General features: G+C 41.8%; 1 protein-coding gene across 1 annotated transcript in view; it reads left to right on the plus strand.

The window, feature by feature from the left end:
* The window catches only part of LOC110961997 (STT3 oligosaccharyltransferase complex catalytic subunit B), a 134491-nt gene that overhangs the window by 53078 nt on the left and 54897 nt on the right, over positions 1-26516 (plus strand). Inside the window, exons 3-4 of the mRNA XM_051955775.1 lie at positions 6175-6462; positions 22789-22854. Of these exons, the coding sequence (XP_051811735.1) occupies positions 6175-6462; positions 22789-22854 (354 nt within the window). The remainder of the gene's footprint in view (positions 1-6174; positions 6463-22788; positions 22855-26516) is intronic.

Here is a 26516-nt window from a genome sequence, read left to right on the forward strand (position 1 = left end):
GATGTCAGCGTTTACTATACAGCTGTATCGAAACATGGACATCCGCGCTGCATCGTGCATACATAATACATGCACGATGCAGCGCCGACGTCCGTCCGTGTTCCGCGCTCCGGTCGGACGCTGATTTCTGTTGCATTGCGCGCTCACTTCCGCTTTTGATGACGTATCGTGCTCAGACGATTAGTCGACGCGTCATTAGTTGCAGCCCTAAAATCTTTGAGATGACACATGAAGGAGATCTGACAGAGCCACACCACTGCAGGGTCAGAACAGGTCCTTGGTGAGACGGAGATGTGAAAAATTGAGCGGCAAAGTAAACACCTTGAACTGTGTGTCATGTTCCACAAACCTTTACTGAACTTTTTTTTTAATGTGGCCAAATTCAGTGTTATTCAGCTGAAAGGAGCCATTGCCATTAGGGAACTCGGTTACTACAACGGGGTGTACATGGTCTGCAGCAGTGTTTAGGTAGGTGGTGTTGGTTGAAATAACATCCGCATGAATGCCAGAACCCAATTTTTCCCAGCAGAATATTGACCAGAGCTGGCTTGCCCTCTTTCCATAGTGCATCCTGCTGCCATGTCTTTCCTAGATGTTCACATTTTATAAAAGAAAAAGTGATTAATCGCACCAGGTTACCTTCTTCCATTACTCCATGGTCCAGTTCTGATGTTCAGGTTTCTATTTTAGGCATTTTTTTGAGGACGTCTGTGGGCATGGACCAGTTTGCAGCTACGCACCGCCAATATGACAAAGCGCTGTCTGTTGTGACACCTTTCTATCATAGCCAGCTATGATGGAGGCTAATTGTAAAAGTCCCACTTGTTTGCATGAGTGAGCTCTGCAATTTTCTGAGCGTGGACAGGTATCCGGGAAGGAGGGCATTTACTTCCCTCCTACACTGCTTTTGAAATCATAAAATAAATGTGTGAGAGCTCTCATTTGCATCACACCTATGCTTTTAAAACATGCAGGGGTGTGGACAAGTGCTGGGTTCATCCCAGACAGTCTGCCCATAATGCAGTCGCATTGCGTGGCCTTTGTTTAGAAAACTTGAAATGGTTCATGAATTCCAAAGTTAGAATCTCTCCTCATTTTCAGAAACCTGTGTGGACGTGACATTTGAACAATGCCCGTCTTCTTCGTCGTCTCTAGTGGTGGTCTGCGACCTCTCTGGCTCCCGGTAGAATTCATGAAACCACCTTTGCAGCTGTGGCTAGTTTCATGTCTGCTTCATTCAGCCTTTTACCTGCCTGCTCTTTGTTTAGCACAACCTAGCTCTCCTTTCAACACCTATAGATCACTTTTCTTCCAGTTCCTGTCCAACCAGTTTGCCTCTTTGTTTGCCATCATATCTTTGCCTCCATTCTCTACCCTTATCTTTACCCAGTTTCCCTCCACTTTTTAAAAAAATTCTGAATCAGACAGATGACCCTGGCAGTCCTCATTAATTGTGTATGATAGCATTAAGTCTCTAAGCACTCAGATGGGTCACACCGTTTGGAAGACAGATGAGCCGATATCACTTAATGTGACAGTTGAGTGCCTTTCTGCTGAGACCGGTCCAGCTGCCCTCTGCCGTATTATTTCCTTTTCACTCCCACCCACCTTCCACTCCCCAGAGGACAACTGTCAGATGCTCTTTCTCCCGAGCCACAGATAAGGAAGGAAGGCTTCTCTAATGTGACAGTCTATAACAACAGCGGCCTGTCAAGCCAATAAACCACTCTTTGTTGCAGGAAGGACAATGACTCCAGCGCATTTTTTGGTAACAGCTTTTGTCAGTTTTATAGCTGATGATATTTGCATAATGAGCAAACTATGGAATATATTCTTGAATGCAATTTCAGAGAAAAGTGTTGAAGAATGATGCATAAAGATTTCCGTCGAGCCACGCCAACAGTCTCAGTGGTATCCGTAACATTTCCGGGACCCTGCTCGCAGAACAGAGTTCAAAATGGCTAATAATTACAAGACTAGCGTCGTAAATGGCAGGATACCACTCCATTAGACAGAGCCCAATCCTCAGAGCCAAGAGGCCAGACATGGTTGATTTTCATTGAAGTAGATTGTTTGGTGAGGCTTAGGTCTCCTCGGCACTGGCTAATTAGAGACGTGAAGACCGGAGTTTATTAGCGATAGTGTATAGACTGCAGCTACAGTGAATACGCATTAGGGATCACTCACACGTCAAACATAACTTTGCCTTTTGTTTTTTTATCTCCAGACAGCCACAGTGAGCTGCACCAGGCCTTAATTGGATCTGCTCTCATGTATAGACGAAACGGGGTCACGAGGCCTCACCTGCTCCGGCCCCAGCTTCGATTCAGTTGCTTTTAATTATAGCGTTCTGTTTAGACACATCAAACCTGGCAGCATGTTTTAATAATAGATTCATCTTTTATTAAGGTAAAATAAATGGCAAACATTTGCTGGTTCCACATTCTCAGATGTGAGGAAGTACTTGCATCGGGCTTTAATGTTGTTCAGACATTAGAGATTTTAGGATTGTTTTTTAGGATTTATTGCTTGTTTTTAAGGTGTTAAATGTTTTTTGACACCTTCTTATTTAGCTGAGCTTTTAACAGTCCATGCTCTGGTTTTATTGCTGAGGTCAGCCAATCAGATGGTCCTTAAAGTTCCTGGATCCAGGCTCAGAAACGGAGGTGGCCGAGCCTTTTCTGTGGAACCGCTTACCTGTCCAGATTAGAACCGCTTGGTTTCTTGACACCTTCTGAAGACACACATGTACTCCCTGGCTTCCAATTGTTGCTGAGTGCTGACGCCTGATATGTTGTTGCTAATCTTGCTCTGTACATTTCCTTACAGATTATGTCTTGTTTCTATTTTTGATCTGTAAAGCACTTTGGTCAGCCTCAGTTGTTTCTAAAATCTGCTATATAAATAAAGCTGACTTGACAGTTCAAGAGGGAATCGCCTTAAAAGATAATAATCGGCATTTTTCACATTTCTCCTGACCAACTGACTTGTTGATTAATTGTACCAGTATTTTAAGTTGTTTCCTGCCTGCTCAGAAACACGATCCGGTTTGTCATCCGGTGACAGCACCCGGTCCTCGCCGCTACTCTGAACCTTAACGTCAGCATGGTGTGGCAGCTTCACAGAGGATTCCTTTCTTCTTCTTTTTTATTTTTAATTGTATTTATTTTTGTTTGTGTAAATGTATTTATTTATCAGTGTTTCTCCAGTGTCAGTCTTTTCAAAGTGAAGATTAAAACTCTGCATGTGCACCTTGATGAATCGGAAAAAGTGATTAAATTCAAAGTGAGGTCGTTAAATTCTAATTAAACAATCTTCATCCTCGTCTTTATTGGAACAGGTCATTATAAATGTTCAATAACTATCAATATAAATACTACATTAAAAAATGGGATAAAGTTTTGAGCTGTATCGATACACTTGTTTTTAATTCTGAAAGTTTTAGCAATTTTTAATCTCATTAAAATGTCGACCTGATGGCGACCACAGAGGGAAAGTTAGGGATCTCCAATGTGATTACAGTTGATTCTCCAGAGAAAATGATTGGAGCAGATGTTCTGATAATAGGCTGATACTGATTGCTTAACCCATCGACTCCTGATTACATGAATGCCAATCTATTTTTTTTTCTTTCTTACTTGCGAACGTTGACGAATAATCGCTACTTATCTGTACAAATGACTCTGCTCCATAATTGGAGACCTGTCCATTTGCAATCTCATTTCCAGCTGACAATTGTATGCTGCAATCTGATAAACCCGTTAGTCGGTTCTGCAAATGCCCGCTCACTAAACCCACAACATCCACAGCATCCAGCTGCACTGCGTGTGTGTTTGTGTGTTCACCGAGTTGCATCTTCAAATCTTTATAGTCTTTCACAAGTGACTTAAAATCATTCTTGAATTTCGTTTAATTTGTTATTGACTTTGTCTGAGCACAAACGCAGCAGAACTGGGTTTCTTGCGTGCGTTGCTTAATTAGCGAGAGAGTGTGGGAAATGAACATATTAGATTTGTTGATTCACCACACAGTCTTTAATTCTTCAGAGAATTAGCAACTCTCACCGATTCAAGGAGAATTCCCATGACGAGGGAGACTCGCTGGGAGGAGGAAGAAAGAGGGTCCCGTTTGAACCTCTGTTCAGTCCCTCCACCAGGGAATAACTGATGATAGTTAAAGTTAGACTCCTGCTGACCCAATACCGCCTCTTTTCCACGAAAAAGTACCAGGTGCTTGTGGGGTGCTGGTGCTTAGCTGGTTCAATTCTCTTGCCTCGTATGAACTGGGCTGCTTTTCCGTTGGCCAGGAGTCACGGTAGAGACGTCATTGCATCACCGTAAGACGTCACTGCATGTGTAGCCGTTCACCAACGTTCAGCATCGTATATTGGTTCTTGAAGGGAAATTTCAATGATTTCCATATCGTTCAGTAATGTGATTAAATGTGCCGTTGTGTAGCAGCGTGGGAGGTTCTGAATACAGTTGGTGCCTGAAAAGCACCCGTTTTTGAAGCCCAGAGCCGGTGCTTAGGTGGTGGAAACACAAAGAACTGGTGCTAAGTCAGGCACCGGAACCAGCTTGGTTGAAAAGGGGCCTTCGAGGCGATTGGATCGAGTGTTGATTGCTGCCTCTGATGTTGTTTTTAATTTTAGTATTTTAATGGAGATGCACATTAATTTCCATCAAAATTTTAAAACGTTTTAGACTAGATTTTGTCTGACGCTTTTAGTCTCGTGTTTGCATTTTCTAATTAATATTTCATAACCCTGTTGTGGCTTCAGCTGTGGCCATCTTTGTGTTTGGGCGCCATGGTTACAGGTGTCATTCTCATCTGTCACGAGGTTAGTGGAAAAGACTGTTCCTGTCCCTCTGCTCAGCAGTAACACAACAGATGGACTCTCCTCCGTAAATCCAGTTAACAATGTCATTAACAAAGAGCAGCAGCAACTCATTCAGAGAATGATTCACTCACTTGTTCATTACAGTCCTGTTCAGTGTCCGGGTTTATATGGAGGAAATGAATACAATGAGTGATGTTTCTCTAGCGAACATCCACAGGACAGTTTGGACAGAATGACATTCAATTAAACCTGAATAGCAACATTAAAGAAACATTATCCAACCAAAAGAAACATTAATGTCCCTCTCCAGGCATTCATTCATTCTTAAAAACTCATCTCTTCCTATCAGAATTGCATATTCAGAGTTTCTTTTCCATGAAAACGATCCCCTCACGACTTAAAATGGCTACAGTATTACTTTATACTTCTCATTTAAAGTGTGTGGATCTTTGAAGCCTTTGTGTCTTTTTCTATTTGCTCCATCCACTTGTCACAGCATCTCCAGCACACCAGCTCAGCAGACACTTTAAAACACATAGGGCAGACTATATTATTTGAGTGTTTTAGCCATTATTGTTCATATAGAAACCAATCAAAGATACAGAAAGCCCCATCCTGGAAGTCGACAGGATTTTTTCATTTAATGTTTATAACCCTGGGTGTCTGAAACTTGAAAGGCGGTAACACCGTTTGGACATGTTGGCAAGGTAAAAAAATGTTTGATTTTTGTCAGTGGGGGTCTTTAATGTTACCTGAAGATCTCAATCACCAATGATGTATTAGCTCACCATTTTCCAGTTTAAATCTGAAGATACTGCCTCCATGTTTCTTGTTTTTTCCTGGCTGTTTTGCTGCTATATCTTCTCTGTTTCTCATTTGAATTTGCTTATGAATTTAGTGTATTCACTGGTCTCTTCAAAGAACCGGTAAGAAAACTTTCCAGACGTATAAGATGACTGTTTACACGGTGGCTTCGTATTAAGGGTAGCGCAGTCAAAAATGCACTTCATAAATATTCTTCTGAATAAGATATTTTGAGCAGCAACCTCTGGTAATGACAAAATATCAAAAATGCAGTTGATTAGTCCTAAAATTCATCTTCTAGATGCTTTAAGAAAGTTCCCCCATGCATGAATAAACCAGAGTGGTGATCAGACGGAGCCATGATGGATGAAAGGAGCTCTGGCCTTTCTCCTCTTTCGTGCTGCTTCTCTCTCTCTCTGTCCTTTTCATTCATGTACCACTGCTCATGACTGACGCACAATCTCTCCTGCTTTTATGTTGCTGCTGCTCATAACCTCTCTCCCTCTCTCGTCCCCCCCCCACTCTCTCAGGTATACCCAGGGCTAATGGTGACAGCGGGCCTTATCCACTACGTGCTCAACCTGCTCCACATCACCGTCCACATCCGTGACGTGTGCGTCTTCCTGGCGCCGGTGTTCAGCGGTCTGACCGCCATCTCCACCTTCCTGCTGACACGGGAGCTGTGGAACCAGGGGGCGGGGCTGCTGGCGGCCTGCTTCATCGCCATCGTTCCCGGCTATATCTCGCGGTCCGTCGCTGGCTCTTTTGACAATGAGGGCATCGCTATCTTTGCCCTGCAGTTCACCTACTACCTCTGGGTACGTACACTGGACACTTGAGCTAAATTGTAATGTGACTGGACATGTTCATTGCCTATATAATGAAGCGACAGTTTAAACTTCCCATTTGGGTCCTAACAGGCTCGCTCTTGGGCGGGTTTTATGTCCGCTGAAGCTTAAAGCCCCAGATGAGCGTGCGAGTCCTGAGTTAGTTTACAGGGGACAGGCTTTATGTAGCCGGAAAAGTATCCCCCTACTTTCAGATCTTACTCGCCTCGGACGAATATTCAATTATTTATCCATCCTTGAAAGGCACGCCAGGCATCTTTGCGGACCACGTGTAGCTCACAAAACGACATGCAGCACCGTAAAGCCTTCACAATAAGATAACCTTTAAGAATAGAATAGAAAACTAGACGAGCCCCCAGTAGAGGGCAGAACCACGTCCGTGCATGATACTCTGTATCAATTTTGATCATCCTACGTATATCCCTTCCTACTTGATCTGCTGACTTCTAACTCCACAACTGAGCAGGAGACCTTAGACTGATCTTCAGTGCCAAGTTTGATTATCCTGACTTCAGCACTTGCAGAGATATCTGACCGGACATACACACATACATACTTACCCAGCCAGATACCGAAGCGAATGCAGTAACTCCACTGACGTACGTCAGGCGGGGTTAAATACCTCAAGCTAAAGGTTGAATAGCCCCCCTCCCAGTTTACATTCCTGTCCTGAAACACATGAAGTGACCGTGCCCAGAACACAGCAGGTTGTGTTTTACACCACAAAGCAGCTCACCCGTTTAATCCGGAGTATTACTGAGTTCAGCAGTTTCATATTTATTTTTTGTATTAGATTGTTTTCATCATTTGGTCATTAAAACCTGTTTGCTCTGGTTATCCTTGTGCTGCAAGGCAAAGTTTGACCAAACAAACTGATTCCACAGATGATGAGAAAAGGTAATTTGTCAATGCAGGAGAAACAGTGCAGCACATTTCTGAAATACTAGTGTTGCACAGTAGGTGGAAGAAACATACTTTTCACATTGCTTCAGTCTGTCCACTCGTTTCAGTTGCATCAGCAGCTGCCTTGCTCCCTTCCTGTGAATGTATGTTGTGTCTGTTTGTTTGTGTAAAATCCAACAGCTCTGCTTTGCGAACAGTTTTATCGGCACCCCTTCATCCTTGTTATTGGAGGTGACCTTGGCTAGTATTGAGGATTTCTTTCATTTTCTATTTAGCTGTATCTGTTCCATTTAACATTTATTTATTTATTTGCTTAATCTCAACCTTTGAGAGAGAAATCTCAATATTTGCTGACAACCAGCTAAAAGATGGAATCTGTGATTCTGGAGAAAGATGTTGATAATTTACTAGTTACCATAATTGGATCGCGAGCAGGTGCCAAATTACCATTTTTCTTGCTCCCACTTCCCCCTTTCATCCCATCTGTTCACCCCCTGTCTTGTGCACAAGCAGAAACATGCTTCAGACACGGAATCAGCCTGAGCCATTTTGGTTTGTTTGGTCGTTAATTTAAGTCGCTGACTTCGCCGACTGCCTTTAATGTAAATGGAAGTAATCAGCGCTTTCTGTTAAACCGCAGGGCTCCCATGCAATAGTGGAATGGAAAAATATGGAATTTAATTGTAGTCATATCCAAGTCACAGCTTCCAAAACAGCTCAATCCCAAGTGCCCTGTAAGTGTACCAGATACAGACATCCACTTCCAAATTAGTCTAAAAGAAAGCACAGCAGTGTTTATAAATTACACACTTAGAATCACAGACTACAGGGTGTTAGCCTTGTCTGAGAATTTCTGAGTTATGCACTAATGCAGTTATCAAAAAATAATGACTAATCGATAGCCTAGCTGCGCTAGACAACCCACGGCAACGAATTTAATTCTCTGCCAGGGTGGGTCTAGTTACCCTCCATAAGCCTCGAGGTTGCATTCTCCTAAAACTGGCCGGACCAATCACCATGAAGTGTAGAGTCAGAAGGCGGGCGTAACGAAGTGACGACAGAGGCGCGACGATTCTGACAGAAACAACTATAGAAACAAGGATGGACAAGAAGATGGCTGCGCACAATAAAGAGTTATCTTTCGACTCGGCTTTGGCCACAGCCCTTAAAGATTTGAAGCTAAAATTCAACTTGAAAGATAAACAAAGGATAAGATAAGAAAGATAAATACGGCTTCACCGAACCCCCGCATCCTCTCATTTCCGGCGCTCTAGGAACTATGTCAGTCTATTCGTTGCGCTGATTGGTTGTATACCTACCCAATTGCTGCAGAGTGATTTGAAAGACAACCTTTTAGCCCGCCTCCCTCCCTGTCGAGAGTTCCTAGACCCTTGTGTCTTCAGAGCTGGGTCTAGCGCGGCTAGGCTAACTAATCGAGGCTCCATGGTAATTCTATTCTGTAACTTTTTCAAGTCATTTTCAATCCTTATTTATAAAAGTGACTAAAAATATGGGCGGGGGGTAATATAATATTTATTGCGCGATAGTGTTAAAAGCAATATGTTTAGAGTAATTATGTGTAATATAGACGGGGATATGTGCAATAGTGATTAAGAGAAATGTGCAATGTTGTCAATAGTTACAATGGGAAATGTGCAATACAGTTATGTGCAATAGTGTCAGAGGGATATATGTAGTGGAATCTTATGTTATAGTGTAGTATAGCAATGTGCAATAATGATAGAGGGATATGTGCAACAACAAAGAGATATTTGCACTATAATCATGTGTAAATGTTAATAATTACTGCTTGGTAGCTGCCTTGGTCCCCCAGCTTTTGTCTGTTATGTGCACTACGTGTTATCGCTTGTTGTTTGTTCCGTTATGGTTTTATGTTATTTGGAATTTCTTTATTCTTGATCTGCCAGTGGAACTCGAGATGGAACTTAGCCGTACGGTTACGATCTCTCGTGTCATTAAATTTGATTCTCAGTGGCGTTAAAAAATCTTTCTGCAGTTATAAAGAAAGATATTTGACAATAATATTATAATTCTATATATAATTCTAGACTGCGATTCGTCAGATACGTGCATCTGCGTAAACATGCCGAAGCGTCGTGATAATTGTTCCAGCCGGTCTGAACCAGGTGGAGGAGAGCTGGGAAATGCAAATTCCTGCAAAAATGGCTCAAAACATGGAATTGAGTATCAGTGGTGGTTTCCGGATTCAGAAACAGTGAAATATCGGGACAGTTTCCATATAAAAAAAATCACCTTTTACAAAAAACCCCAAACCTGTGTAATTTGTGACATTAAAATTTTTACAGTATAGCATTAAAAATCATTAAATTTGCCTGGCTTATTCCTGCAGAAACCATGTGAACTGCCCCATTTTTATAAATAAACACTGGCGCCCAGATAGCTTAACCGGTTGAGCGAGCGACCCGTTTATGTAGCGATTCCAGCTCACAGCCCTTTACTGCATGTCTTCCTCTGTCATCTTCCTCCTTGCCTGTCTGCCTCTCAACTGTGTCTATCAAATAAAGCCAACAAAAGGCCAATAAAAGAAACATAAACATTCAATCTGTTATAGGAAAATCATAGTAGTAATGGTAGCCCTCGCCTCTTTGGGCAGAGATGCTGCTCACTCTTTCAACATCGCAGCGTGAGCACAATGCCGTGCTCTGAACTTATCTGGGTTTGTGTTAATTACTCTGTCAGAGCTCGCTAAATGTATTAATAGCACCGGCTGTCTTTAGAGCACAATGGACACGCTTCCTATTTACGCAGTTTTCTGTCATCCCATGTAATCCACGACATTATTTCTCACTAATAAACCTGCATCCTCCTCCTGTTGACTGCAGTTATAGAATATGAAGGCAGCAGGTTACAGTCAGCCTGCCCTGGAGCAGCTGTCGAATGAATAAGACAAGATTCTAGCGAGGACGAATTTAATATTGTGAATTCCCTCGATGTAAAATAGATCAAGCTGAAGTTAAACTTGATTGTTGTTGAAGAAATTTCACTCTTAGTCCTCGGAAGTTTGCTGTAGCGGAGCGTTTATTGGCATCCCGGCATACGGTGGGCTGGCCAGCACAGAGCGCGAGTCTGTGAAGGTAAGAAGACACAATTTCTAGGGATGGTGGAGAGTATGGAGGGCGGCTGTGTGTAAATAAAAGGGTGAATTTGCGCATGATTGCTAATCGATAACAGAGGGTAAGACGACAGAGAAGAAAAGGCGGTCGAATCAAGAGGTCTGGCAGACAACAAAAGGTAAGACGAGGGTTTGACAGACAGTAAAAAAAAAAATGATAGAACTGTGGATAACTGTGGGAAATGGAATGAAGGAGTGACACTAGAAAGCAAAACACGTGTGAAATCCGTATGAAATCAACCAATTTTAAGAAAACTTCCCACCTGACCCGCTCAGATTTTGCTAAGTTTTTACATACATTTAGTACATTATATATGATGGGAAAATCCAAAATTTGAATGCTTTATTGTTATTAGTTTCAAAGTTATGGCCATTTGAAGTAGGTCGGGGGTACCCTAAATTTGCGGCCGAAATTAAGTCTTGAAATTTTCGACCATTTGAATCCGAAGGTCGGACAGATATTTTTGATTTGTAGCTGTTCATATTTCATGCATTACATACCATAGCACTTTCATTTTATACAGATCCAATCCTTAGATAGCCAAATTATACCACATAAAATCTCTAATGGATATGATGATTAGTTTTTGTGTAATGGGTGGCCAAATGTAGCAGTTTAGAAGTTCGTGATGGATAAAATCGCAACTTTGTCATTCTCTGTAACATGCAATTATAAATATAAAGTAAATATTTTCACATTTCTGAGGACTATAGGTCACTGTGAAATGATTCTGAAAATTTCAGGTTTTGTTGTTCAGAAGTTATAGAAGTCTGAAAATGGTCGAAAATTTCAAGTCTTAATTTTGGCCGCAATTTTAGGGTACCCCCTACCTACTTCAAATGGCCATAACTTTGAAACTAATGACAGTAAAGCATTCAAATTTTGGATTTTCCCTTCATATATAATGTACTAAATGTATGTAAAAACTTAGCAAAATCTGAGAGGGTCAGATTGAAATGATATGGGATGACCCGTGTGCTGCTTTCTTCATCATTGCATACAGATTATTTGTGAGTAGCGACTTCCGCAGACCTTGTTTAGTGAAACTGAATCTGCACGAGCAAGCTGCTTTCACTTTTCACTTGTAAGGCGTCATCCCAAACATGCATGCAGAGGTAAAACAACAATACCTGCACACTGTAATATCATTCCAAATCACTTCTCCTCCCTTCCTTTTGCCACATCGAATGACTATCTCCTCATGTTCTGTGTAGGCGGGGGACAAAAAAATCTGGTATTTGTACACAGCGGCGGCTCTGTAATGAAAAACAAAGGATGAGTTCCAACACATACAGTGCCGTACGATGTAGATCTGCTGTGTCCCAATGCATGTTCTGCGAAATGCATTATGCAAAAACAAGCACAAGGATTTCCTGTTGCATCTGGTTGCATTTTGAAGTTTGCAGGAGTCACTGTGTTTGCAGAGATCAGCTCATTTCAAACTACAGACGACTACGGATATACGAGCAAGACGGTCACAGCTTAAGATGCGATGTTATGACGAAATAACACGTCCCAGTTGTCCGCGTATTCTGCAGTACTTTGTAAGGGCAGCTACAGTACGTACTGAAAAGATAAAGAAGATAAAAGGGGCAGTGGGAGCGAGAGAATCTGTAAGTCTGGAACAATTCTACTGCGCTAAATAGCCATACATCAACATTTTTGCTCCAGAATAACAGACTCCCCCTTTAAAGCCCCGTTCTGAGCGTAAGCATCATCTTGTTTGTCCTTCAGTTTTGATGCTACATAATCAACACTGTCATTAGCCGTTATCTCTGGCTTTAAATGACGCACTTGACAAATGCTGAGAAGAGAAATGATAAAAGAAATTTGAATACTAAATGCCTGCTGCTGTCACTGGTTTACTGCTGCTCAATTTACTTTGGCATGACATTTTTTATCCTTGAAGCTTTGGTGTTAGCTAGAAAAGATTACTACATGATAGAATGCCACAATCCTGTCGGAGCCAGAGGAGACTCATGCATATAAGCTGCATGTCTATTATGTCCTGATTGTAGCTGTGCGGTTGTAGGATGGCGTAATTCGTGGCTGGTTCACATCCAGTGTTCCAGAGGCTTAGACGTATAGCATACAAATAACCTATTTATTTATAAAGCCCTGTTTTTTTCCCAGTATGCCAGTAAATGTGACCACATGCAGGCGATTTAAAATGGCTGCTTAACATGGAGTCACATGGTTGTGCAGATGTGTGTTTGGAGGCCGTGCAACACTCCACATCGGCATTCAGGATAAATGTTCTGTCTCAGCTCATTGTTGGGTGAGTTGATTACTGCGCGGCGCTCAGTAACACATTCAGAGTACTCCTAAGCCTAAACTATCCGCACAATAAATGCAAAGACATGTTTTCCTGATCATCGCAGATGTTTAATTAGTAAACACGGAAAACTGAGGTTGCCATTTGATGTTTTCACAACGCTCGTGCCTGCATAAAGACGCCTCTTTACACAAGACTTTAAATGAAACACACAGTTGTTTTGGGACTGCGGCCTCATATACATGGTGCTTGGTGGTTTCTAAAAGAACTGTGCATTTACAAAAAGACAGGACGAGTCAAGCACTATTAACATTTTGTTTCTGTTCAGGTCTTTGTCTTCGATTTTTTTAAATTTGAGCTTCAATTTTCAGTCAGATTTATGCTGTTATTCATTTGGAGCTGTAAAAATACAATCAGTGTCTAAGCCTAATTTTTAATGGAAATGTCCCTGAGAGACACAAATTACCTTCATATGATTTATCTGCTGAAGAACAGAGCTGCCCAGTGTTTGAAAGGCTGATTAGCTACAAAACTGGTCCTCTTTTACTGTCCTCATCCAAGGGCGGTTCAGCAAGTGAACAGAAGAGAACTTTCATTATGCATGCCGTAGGCTGCTGTGAGCGGAAATAGTAGCTCACAGGATATTTGCCCAATTTCTATTTTACTTCAAGGCACAGATATCCCTTTATGCTGGAGCATAAAGTCCTGCTGCACAGTGAAGGCTTTCATCAGGTAGCAGTAGCGATGCAGGTATTTTATCACGGCATGCCTCAATGCTGTTTGTCACAGTGCAACAAGCTTGGCAGTACAGTTGCCCCCAGCTTGGAACGGACCTTTTGTCCATCCAAGGATTCAGCCATCCCGGTTTATGTCACTTTGTCAAACCATGCATGAATGCATCTCTTCATGTGGTTTCAAGGTAGTGTGAGTCACTGTGCTGGAGTGAGCTCGCAGACAGCTCCGTGGCCCTTTTTTGAACTCACTCACTGTCACCGATCTGGCATCGAGCTACAGTTTAGTGTCCAGGTGGCTGCCTGAGCACGCCTGGTGTGTCCACATTGTAAGTCCCGATACAACACCGCTGGCTCTGTGCCTGTGTGCGGGCTCAGAGGGGTGAAACCCAACTCCTGATAGTTCCACTCACTCTGAGAGCTGACATCCTCAAACACACAGCGCAAATCTGTAAGCCAGACATGCTTGGGAAATGTGTGCATGCATGGCAAGGCAAGGCAAATTTATTTATATAGCACATTTCAACAGCAAGGCGATTCAAAGTGCTTTACAAAGACATTAAAACAGAAGATGGCAACAATTATTAAAAGAAAAATAAAAGAAAACATTTATTAAATCATTAAAAAAAAAGGTCAGAACAGTGAAAAGATCAAAAACAGAAGTCAGAAAACAAGGGCTGTTTAAAATATCTGTCATAAAATAAGATTTAAAATAACTCAAAGTAATTTAATCAAAAGCAGCTGAGAACAGGTACGTCTTAAGAATGGATTTAAATGTGCTGAGAGTTTTAGCTGATCTACAGTTTTCTGGGAGTTTGTTCCATATATATGGGGCATAGAAGCTGAATGCAGCTTCTCCGTGTTTGGTTTTTACTCTAGGAACTACTAGAAGACCTGATCCAGATGACCTGAGTGGTCTGGGTGGTTCATACTGAGTCAGGAGGTCTCTGATGTATTTTGGTCCTAGACCATTTAAAGCTTTGAAGACCAGCAGCAGGACTTTAAAATCTACACTCTGAGTGACAGGAAGCCAGTGTAAAGACTTCAAAACTGGAGTGATATGATCTGTTTTCTTGGTTTTAGTGAGGACTTGAGCAGCAGAGTTTTGAATCTGCATGTGTGCACAAGCTTTGTAGATGCATATACAGAAACATACAGTCTACACAGAATATGGATTTAGGGATAGTATTACATTTCCTTACAGTTTAGTTGTGGTTAGCAGGGTTCTCACCAGGATTTTTTTTACAGCGTAACGGCAGGGACGGCCCGACACTATGCACATGTGCAATAGCCTTCATTAAATCTCGCAAGCGACTGGCCCAGATGTCAGCCAATGAGCGTCACGCAGATGCTCCAAATGTCACTATTCACCATACATGGCATCACGGAAACAACTGAGACATGCCAATTGTAACCCCAAGATTGGAAGCAACTGTAAATTGTAGACGGGAACGGGTCAATTGACAGGAAAGTACGGCTAAGGTGGGAAGACATAAATTAAACTAGATAGGCACCCAGTCGATAAAAACAAACGCACATGGCATTATCTGTCAAAATAACTCGTTCACAGCGCCAACTGCCCCAATAAAGAAGTTTTCGCACATAAATATGGGAATATTACGCAAGCAATATGTGTGCTCAAAACACAATACCACAACTTGAAGGGCAGCGTAGCGGCTCTAATCACAGCGTAATCTTTTGAACTGACAGCATAACGGCCCGTTACGCTGAAATGCGCTGGCGAGAACCCTGGTTAGAGGTCATTCCAGATGTCTTTCCACCCAACAAGGTTTTCCAGTTACTCCTGCAGGATCCCAAGGTGTTCCCAGGTCACATGAGATATGTAATCTCTCCAGCCAGTTCTGGATCTACCCCAGGGTCTCTTCCCAGTTGGGCATTCCCAAAAAACCTCCAAAGGAATGAGCCCTGGAGGTATCCTAATACGATTCCTGTACTACCTCTCTTGGATGGGAGACGGCAGTGAGTCTACTCCCTCTGGATGTCTAAGCTCCTCACTCTATCTCTGAGCCCAGCCACTCCACAGAGGAAACCCATTTCAGCCACTTTTTCCTCAATCTCATTGTTTCGGTCACTACATGGAGCTTACGACTATAGGTGAGGGCTGGAATATAAACGGAGCCGTAGATCAGGAGCTTTGCCTTCCTGCTCAGCTTCCTCTTCACCACAACGGTCCGGTGTGATGCCTGCGCTACTGGAACGGCACTGCAGAAGTTTTGAACCCTCTGAACCCCAAGCATTTTCATTTTCATACTTCAGTATAAATCCCTGCACTAACTTGAAAACAACCCGGCCATGGCTAAAGGTCAAGAGGACTGAAAAGTGACTTGTGCAGCACAGCAAAGTTAGTGTTATAATCTATGACAATAAATAAGTAAAGATTGCATTTCTGTGATTATCCATTTTACAATTCAAGAAATGTCCAGACATGTACAACATTTTTCAAAATTCCCACAGGTGTTACCAATACTAGGGAAAATGGTGGCTGTACATTTCACTTTAATTTTATTTATATAGCGCCAATCACAATTCACATTGTCTCAAGATGCTTCACAGAACCTATATGCCTGAACCCCTAGAGCAAGCCCTGAGGCAGCAGTGGTCAGAAAAAGTCCCCTTTGAAGGGAAGAAACCTGTGAGATGAACCTGACTCATATGGGGGGACCTATCTGGTGGGCTACATGCCGCTTCTTTTTGTCTGAACCAAATGAATCTCCCTTCTTGTTGTCAGACTCTGAAGGTCCATCTCCATCCATCCCATCTTCTCCTTGCCTCTTGTAAACCCAAAGCTCGGCTTCTAAATGCTATACATGTTTTATTACGTACATTATTAATCTGCTTCCACACTTGTCTCCTCTCTTCTTTGTGTAAACGCCGCCTGCAGTTCAGCCCAGTTCAGCTAAAAAGCCTCAGAATTTCAATTGGTCACAGCTGAGTCGAGATGACTTCTAGATTGTCCCGAGGACCACAGAACCTTTAGTCTTTCATAGTTTGGTGACTCCAAACAGCAAAATTTTGATAACTTTCTACATGAGGCATGTGAGAATGATTTTGATGAAATGTCCCAATTTTAAAGTTGGTAGTGAACCGAAGTCACTCATAATATGGGGCTAAAAGAAAGCTGAAGTCTTCCTCCTCCTGTACCTGTTTTTGCAGTTTCTTACTATGATTTATTTTGACTTGCGCCACAAGAAAAACATTTTATCTGTGCAATTTATTCTCGTAAAAGGCACTATATTAATAAGACCAACAAGACGCAACGCCTTACATGTGAAACCGGTTACCGCCAACGTAGATTTTAATTCTTGAAGGTTAGAAAAGAACTCACATTCCATATTTAAGTGGAAGCGAAGGGCAATGCATCAAGTAGCAGACAGTGATTAGATCTTCCAGCGGGGTTACTCAGGTGCCATGATACCAAACTTTATTAAAATAGATGAACTGGTTCTTTTATATTGAAAAGTGCACAGAGGAAGCAAGGAAACAAAGAGGAATCACCAATTTCTGGAGAGAAAAGTTGGGCGAGAAGGACTGCAAACTCAGCAGAGAGCTGACTTTTCAAAGAGGCGAACATAAGGTGAGCTGTGACTGAACTGCTTTGTGGCATAAGACTCTGTCCTGTCCTGCTGTTTTCAGTCAGTATTTTTGTCCTGAATTAAGCAGTCAGAAAATGAACGACACAGACTACAACAACGAGTCGATGATGCTCAATCAGCTCGTGGCGTCACCGTCAAACTTTTTAGGACTCGCCCACAAACCGTGCCGTCGCCATTTGTCTCACCTCAGCATGTGTATTAGGGTGTGTTAGGGACATCTGTTTGTTTCTGCGCCATTCTAATGGCCCCTTGTCATCTTGCGTGTAGCGACAATACATCTCCGAGTGCGGCAGGTGTTCCTCGCGGCAGCCATCACCGCCTCTTCATGCGATGTGTCATCAACGGAGCAGTGCCATCAGAAAAAAAAAAAAAGAAAGATCCCCCTCCACTCACCTAGCACCACTCACGTCCTCCGTTCTATTTGGCATGGGCCCTGAAAAACAATCATCCCGGTCATGCACCACTGCTTCCCATTATCAGTCTCATTTACCCACATTTGTCTTTGCGTTTTCCTTTCCTCCTCTCGCTCTTTCCTTCCATCGCGTCTCCGTTTAATTGTCTTTGTCTTCCTTTGTCCCTGATGTTGTGCAGCTCTCGAGTGTCTTCCTACTCTCCAGCCCCCTCCCTCTTGTTCTTCCCACCTTACTTCCTCTTCCCTCATCTTATTATTCCTCGTTCCATTCATCCGCTCTCTTCCATGTCTCTTCACCCGTCCTCTCCATGCGCACAGAGCCGTTCTCTCAACTCTCAGCCCAATCTTCATTATCCGTCTCCTTCATTTTATCCGCTAATAACCCATTCAACTCCACTCCTTAATCTCTGTGTTTACCGCCCCCCTGCCTACACTCACACACTCTCCCATAATCTATAATTGAATCCTCTCACACACAGGAGAGCTGCTCTTTTTAGCGCCGCAACTAAGAGGAACACGTGCACACACTCACTCACACACACATGCTCGCACAGCCTCCCTCTCTCGCTCTAACCCCGTGCACCATCCCTACATTGTTGTAACAGTAATTCCGCTCTTTTTCTCGGCTCACATTTAATTAGCCGGGCTGGTATCACACTGTGTGACTTCTGGGTCTCCACAAAAGGGAGCGGCGGCTGCGAGGGCAGTTGGGAAAGGAGGCCGAGGCACCAGTTGAGCAGTGTGTGTGCATGCTCTGAATGGACGACCCAAGGCTGCACGCTAGCTTTGGCCCAGTTTGAGTGGAAAAGAGAACACAGCAGACTGTACAGTAACCATTGTCGTCCTGCTCCGTTGTAATGCTTGTTTTCACTCTTAAACAATAAATACAAACGCTCGGCACGGAGCCATTCATGGGAGAAGTGCTTTGGTAGCTCTGACTTTGGCAGCGTGCACTACATTGCCAGAATATAAGATAGATATGTCCAGTGCCTCTGCAGTTTAATAGAACAGTCTGCCAGTAAATCTTACTTTGTTGAAGGTTGAAATGTTCAGTTTTTGTTGAAAACAGAGCAGCGGTTAGCTCAAGATATAATTAGGGACTTTTGAAGTCCATGGGATATATCTTACATAAAAGCTAATGTTCTTTATGTTCATTGGGATCATATCTTTACAGATTCCATCATTATTTATTATGGAACCAATCACTTATTAATAAATGACTGGATAGCACTAAAATGTCAACTAAATAACCGTCCCAATTTAATAACAACCACCTTCTAATTAGCTCTATTTTTATCAAATGAGCTGATTCAGAAATAATTCTGATTGTGTCCTTTTCATTGAGTTGAGATATTTATTTTTTGGCAATATATCAAATTTTATATGGAAAATATGTGTTCAAGAAATCACTTTCAGGTGTGGATTTATGGCATGTCTACAGGTTTATTACAATATCTTTATATATCACTTTCAATTTTACTCAATTGTATGTATAATATTTAGAAGATTCTTTCTGTAAAAATGCCATGTGATGCTTTGGTGTTTTTTCTCACCCAGACACCTGTACGTTCCTTTCTTCTGAATGCTGATAAAGCTGTGCTGTTACAGTCAGAATGGTGGTGAACCCTGAGACATTTGTACTCGCTGTGGGCTCATTTTTCACTACAATATGAAGTTCTGCACCTCTATGGAAACGGCAGAACTGTAGCTAGAAGTAGAGAGAACTAAATATGATCTTTTGTGGAGTTTTGCAAAGATGCAATGTCATCAATCATAAAGAAAAGTTGAATCTGATTATTCACTCAAAGGAGTTGTGATAACATTTTTACAAGTTTCTAGTTCTGATGAATGGTGTAATTTTTTAAAAAAGATGCCTTGCATTTTAGTCCCTGCAAAGGGTTTTCTCAGAGTTAACTACTATTACTACACATGAAGGCTGGTGTACCAAATAAAGATGCCTTTGTTTAACCACACCCATCTCACAGCATTGTGCCAGGTCTGGTTGCATCCTATTGTTGTTCTGCTTTAGAAGCACTCTGGCTGGTTTGTATTTCTTTTTGGTGGACTATGCTGGAAAAAAACAACAACTTTTTCCATAACAGTTGGGTAAGCCTGCAAGAATGTCCCTGTTAGTCAGCAGATGTTGTAAACATATTCTTTGGAGATCTTTGCAACCATTCACTGAAAGAACCAGGCTCAGATCTTCGTCAAAACTTGACATTTTCAGCTTGTAGTTTGCTGCAAGGAGGCTGTTGTTTCCCATAGCAAAGAAGATTTGCAAAAAGTAGCATGCAGATAGGGCAATGGGAGAAAAATGCTGCATGAAACGAAATGAAAGTCCCCAATGACAGCTTCTACCTGCAGTCTGTGTCTAGGGACTCACACCAGCCTGTTGATGAGCTTACTGCGTCCTTATCTCACAGAGTCAATCTTTACTTTTTCTGTGGTTATCTGAATAATTGATTTGTCATTGAAGTCACTGTATGAATGATCTTTTAAGCAAACAAAACCCTTTTCTACTGTTTTCTTTGCCACACTGTGTGTTGAGTCAATAAAACTCAGAACTTCCTAAATTAAACTAAAATGAAAACTCTGAAACACTTAAAAAGCAAAAGTGTCTCTCCTGACTAAACTGGACTTACAGACTTAAAGCAGGAGGTAATTGGGGCTGTAATTATTCCTGGAGCGTGGGGTAAAGACACAGACGTGCGCGGTCTGGACGGGATTAAAATCAATGATCGGGGCATGTAATATTAAAACCACCCCATCTCCCCTAGAGTGCAATATTTCATCTAAATGGGACATAATAGTCCTGTCAAGCAGACCCACAAGGCCCTGAGTTATTGTCGTTTGCTTTTTCACAAACGAAAGTTAAGTTCCAACTTCTAATGGGCGGGAAAGATAATGACATCACTGCGGGCGCTCTTCCTGTGGCCTACTTTAGCAAACAGGAGAGCGTGTTTTGGAATGCATTGTAAGTACGGAGCAGTATTGGTGTGTGCAGGTGATTGATCGGCTGATCCGAGGGTCCGTCTGTGGCTGGATCTTTTGGTGGGATGAGACCACCTTGGTCCAGCAATCATTGATTTCCCCTCCTCAGCAAATCTTTGTTGGGTGCAATAAAGCATCCTGACAGCACCTCCTTACCCGCATTCTCGCTGGTTTCTCCAGTTTGATCATTTGAAAGGTCACCGATAAGTGTGTCTTCTGTTGTGTGTGCTTGTGTGCGCACGGGAGTGTGTTTTTAAATGCTAATGTGTGCTCTTTATTGCTTTATCGGCCTGTAGCTCGGAAGGGGAGCTTGTTTACAAGATGTTGCCGGTGGTCTAGTCTGAACCGATCTCGTCTCGCTCGTCGCAGCCGACTGCTTTTTATCTGCTGCGATCATTAAACTGCGATCATTAAACGACCGTTAAAGATCCCAAACGCGTGCATTTTCAGCACTTTGAACCATATTAAGTGTAAATTTGATTGTTTTGCACATTGCCAGCTTTAAATACAACTGATTCAGGAGGGATGAAGCAAAGAGAATTTTTATTTTAATTTAACTCTCGTGTTGTCTTCAGGTCCAAAATTACCCAGTCACTATGTTTAACAGCATAGAAAAACCCCTAAATTACCTTTTTTCAACTTGAAATTCGATGACTTTTCCATGCTGTATAGCAGGGGTGTCCAACTCATCTGAGTTCAGGTTCCACATTCAGCCCAGTTTGATCTCCTCGAACAGTAAAATCACAACATAATAACTTATAAACAACTACAACTCCTAATTTTTCCTTTGCTTTCGTGCAAAAAAAAAAGCATATCTTTTTTCCAAAACATTACGAACAAACGGAAGTTTGTTTAGAAAAGTAAATTCAACTTCAGTGTTGCATCCCCTGTCAAAAGTTTTGAGACGCTTTCTCATTCAAATAAATTAGAACCTGTCTCAAAACTTTTGACAGGGAGTGTATGTCTCAGTTTATCATTTGCACATTAATAATAATGGTTACATTTATATAGCGCTTTTCAAGACACCCAAAGCACTTTACAATGAATCCATTATTCATTCGCTCACACATTCTCACTCTGGTGGTGGTAAGCTACATTTGTAGCCACAGCTGCCCTGGGGCAGACTGACGGAAGCGTGGCTTCAAGACAAGATATTGCAAAAATGAGACCCAAAATGACAAAAGCGAGAAACAAAATGAGACAAACGACACAAAACAAAGCAAAAAGAAGAGAAAAAATGTCGACAAAAAGTTACTGAATGACAAAAAAAAATGTACAAACGACAAAAAATGACAAAAGCATGAAACAAAATGACAAGAATGATACACAAAACAATGACTAAAGGAACACTTAAAATGACAAAAATAAGACAAAAAAACACAAGCGAGACAAAAAGGAAGCACAAAATGACAAAAAACATGAGGCAAACGACGAAAGTCAGACAAAAAAACAACAGAGAAAATATTACAAAAATGAGACACACAATGACAAAAAACAATCTATTTTACTTTATGATCAAAACAACTTGTCATGGTCTAGAAGTTATTTTAAATTTATAGTTTTACTAATTTACAATCTGCAGTTAATGTCTTCTCTATAATTTTTACACTTTGAGGGCCGGATTGGACCCTCTGGAGGACCACTTTTGGCCCACGGGCCTCATGTTGGACACCCCTGCTCTATACTGTACTGTTCTATTGCACAGTACACGGTTCTTTCCCTTCAAAAACACATTTCATGCTGCTTTCTGTACATTGCTGGTACTTTAAGTTATAGAAGTTCTATCTCTTGCTAAACAAACAATGTTTACACCTTTAGCAGCAATAATAATGATAATAAACCTCTACTTTAGTAAAGAAAACAGTTCTAACATGTGTGATGTGATAAAAACGAGCGGCGTCCACGATAAAACACGGTCCTTCTGCCTTCTAAAGAGGGAAAGAAGAAGAAGAAGAATCTTTTTTAGAAGAGTGCCCCAGCCAAAACATACAGCAGCACAAATGAACAAGTTTGTTTTCAGTCAAGATCTCCGGGTTTTCTGGTGTAATCAAAGAACGCTGCATCGCTGTGACAAAAAATGTACGTCCATGGCTGCTTTAGTTTCTAGAGTCCCTGAAACACGAGCTGTGGGTTTGAATATTCGATTTGACGTGTTTGTGGCCGTCGGACTGCAGTGACTCTGGAATCATTTTCTGCCGTCTGTGTCTCTTCTCAGGTGAAATCGGTGAAGACGGGCTCCGTATTCTGGACCATTGGCTGCTGTCTGTCCTATTTCTACATGGTAAGAACAGCCTGAAAACACCGACACAAACACACAAACTCAGCTCCGTTTCACACTTATTTACTCACTGAGATCTACAGAGAAGAGCTGTGCAGAATTTAGAGCTCCGACAACTTTAATTAAAAGTCCAAAGATAAGATATTCATGCTTTTCTCCGCGTTAAATCGTTTTAAACTGAAAATCTTTTGCACAACAAAACGTGTGACGCCGTCACCTTCACTGCATATTTTCTTATCAGCATTTTTCTGCATTTAAGACCAGACAATTAACTGAGAAAATACTGAACGGATTAGTCAATAAGGAAAATAATGGCAGTTGTAGCCTACGGGTATTTGCGTTTTTATCAATTCTGGTTCCTGTTTATTGATTGTGTTTCTTAGAAATGCATTTTGTCAGGTTTTATGTTTTGATTGTTCCACATCATGCACGATCGACATAAATTAGCTTTTTTTTTTTAGGGTGGAAATGTGAACTGAAAATCAGTGTTTTTTTCTTTAAAAGAACATTAACTATTTTACATTAGTCTTGAACTGCTAGTAGCTGATTCTGGGTTCGTAATAAAATGCTGCATTTTCTGCAGGAGGCGCTCCGTCATGTTATTCATTCTATAAAATCATTTCCTTTCACTTAAGCTGTCGTCTGTAAATTGTTAACTGCCATTTCTACATTATAAGAACATATCTAAAAGCTTTATGTCTACTCGAACTGACTAAAGCACAGAAGATTTGGAATTTACCTTTAGGTGATGGAGCTGAGAGGCATTTTTCTTTGCAGCTCGCTCCAGTTCAGAACTGGGTCGTGATAATAAGCCCGGCCCCTGAGCTGGTTCTGTCTGGGAGGCCGTGCTCCGTCCAGCTGTGACATGGCAAAGCATGGAAGCCGGGAGGGGCAGCGTCGCCAGCGGTTCTGGTATTATTTATGAATTCGGGCACGAGCTCGTTGGAGGGTTGCTGAGAGAGATAAGATAAAAAGACGGTCCGGGCGCGCTGCCTCGGCGACGGATTGTTCGTACGTGTGTGTTTGTGTGCGATAGGGAGCGTGAGCGCCGACCAGCATCTCCAGCTCCTTGCTCATTCCAGCCTTAATCTCTGTGGCCGGCGGTGGGACAGATGTCAAATGAAACAGATTACCCAAATCCAGCTTCATCGATCACGTCACATCCAAAGGGGGCTTCGGAGAGGACCGTGGAGTCAAGAGAAAAGGAGAGGACAGAGGAGTGGTTGAAAGACGAATGGAGCAGGAGACGAACCAGAGAAAGCAGAAAAAAAGGAATAGAGAGGCAATGAATAAAGTATAGAGGGGACAGAGAGATGGTGAGAAGCGCCAAATAGGACAGGAGAGGGGATATATTGTGATGTGTAACTTCCACACTGTCCTATTTGGGAGCAGTGGGAACATTGAGTCTCCATGCTTCTTTCTCCTTATTGCTACTTCCTCTCCTTCACTCTCGCTCTCCCCTTCTCCTCGGTGATGTGATGTTCCTCTGTACTCTATCTGCAGCCCACCCGCCTCTGCAGAGAGCCACAAACCAGGCTTGTATGTCTCTGTCGACACCGCCAGGTTCAGCCTCCACCGTCTACCATTGGTCTGTCCTAATATTTATTTACCGTCCTATCGCCTTATGCTGTCAGTTTAATTAGGATACAGCCAAGACTGAGTTTTCCTGTGGGGCTCAGTGGAATTGGACATTTGTGAGGCAGAGAGAGAGATCTCCTGCCTGGACGTTGGTGTAATCAGAGCAGAGAGAGGACAGAGAAGGACGAGATTAAGAAGAGGGTCAGAGGAGTTGGGCCCACTGATGGACGGGGGCCAGGGAAACTTTCTGGAATCTGTGCAGCGTCCTCCTTTCAAGAGAGCAAAGTGGGCGAGGTGAAGCAGAAAAGCAGGACAAAGCAAAATAAGATGCATGAATCAGCTGCACTGATGCTCTTTCCCAACGCTTTGACTTCTTCTGAACACTCCACAGTCTCCGCTGGCAGAGTGGCCCGTAACATCAGGGCATGTGACGAAGTTAGAATTATTGATTAACTGTTCTGAACACAAGTTTCCTCAGGTGATTGTGTACAAGATGCAATTCAGTTTGACTTTTTAATAGCGCTAACATATCAGCAGCTATCTGTTGGGCTAACATTGTGTCATGATGTCTGCTCACCAGTAGAGCAGACATCATTGTGATGTTGATGAAGAGTAAAAAGCAAGCAGCGGTTTTCCTTTTCCCAAGCCTTAGCCTGAACAGTTCGGGCTAATTCTGAATATTAAGGATCAGACCCTACAATAATATATGTTACATAAATTTATCTAGCTAATTTAAATATAATATTCAGCTCCTATAGCATTATGCATATTTACCCGACTAGTTTAAATATTAAAGTTCAGACCTTACAATATTTCCATCAATTTCCTGGATTAACTTAAATGACGAAATTCAGACCCTACAATTCTGTACAAATTTACCGGAATAATTCAAGTATTCAGGTTTAGACCATTCGATATCCATTGAAATTTACTAGACTGACATAAAAAACAAGGTTCCAACCCTACAATTTTATACAAATATACTTGACTAGTTTAAATATTAAGGTTCAGAAGCTACAATTTTATACAAATATACTTGACTAGTTTAAATATTAAGGTTCAGAAGCTACAATTTTATACAAATTGACTTGACTAGTTTAAATATTAAGGTTCAGAAGCTACAATTTTATACAAATATACTTGACTAGTTTAAATATTAAGGTTCAGAAGCTACAATTTTATACAAATTGACTTGACTTACATCAACATTAAGGTTAAGACCCCATAATATTATGCATTATTAACTGACTAATACAAATATTAAGGCTCAGACTCTGCAATATTTCAAAAAATGTCCTGGATTCACTTAAATAACAAGATTAAGACCCTACAATTTAGGCATATTTACCTGAAAAATGTAAATATTAAGGTTTAGATCATTTGATATCCATGCTAATTTACTTAATTGACTGAAATAAGGTTCAGACCCTACAGTTTTATACAGAACTGAGCTTCACCTCAATTTCCGTGGAGGGACTGAGGATAAATGCATGTTCGCAGTAAACTAGCGAGGTTTTGCACCCTGGACAAATATGTATGTAACTGTATCATCCAGATTCACAGAGAAAACCTAAAGACTTACAATCCAATAGCTTTATTAATCCCTGAAGGGAAATTCATTACTTCTGTGCCACCTTAAAGTCTTAACGAACCAGAAAGTCGGTGCTGTTACTAGAAAGTGCACAGCTAACAGATAGTTACACACATAAACACATTAATTTTCATTTCTGTAAATACCCAGAGTGATGTTTAACAACAGCATTGGGCTGGAAACACTTGTACACACAAATGCATATGCATCCACACACATGCACACAAGCAGAGCAGAACCCTTCTCTCTGTTGCATGCTGTGTTCTCTATATCCTCTTCAGAGTGGCCCTGTGGTCATCAGATAAGCCCGCTATGAAACGCAGAGAGCGATAACGGCTAAAAGGCTTGGCTCCAAACATTTTCTGATTCCTGCCCTCGGCTGTTACCCCGTGGCTCGGGCAGGGGGCTGGATGTTACAGCTGTAATTTCAAACGGACGCTTGTTCGTGCTCATACACAGACACACACAGCGTTGGATTGTGTCACGGGCTTTCGTC

The sequence above is a fragment of the Acanthochromis polyacanthus genome, chromosome 11 (assembly GCF_021347895.1).
Source record: "Acanthochromis polyacanthus isolate Apoly-LR-REF ecotype Palm Island chromosome 11, KAUST_Apoly_ChrSc, whole genome shotgun sequence".
In the NCBI taxonomy this organism is placed as follows: domain Eukaryota; kingdom Metazoa; phylum Chordata; class Actinopteri; family Pomacentridae; genus Acanthochromis; species Acanthochromis polyacanthus.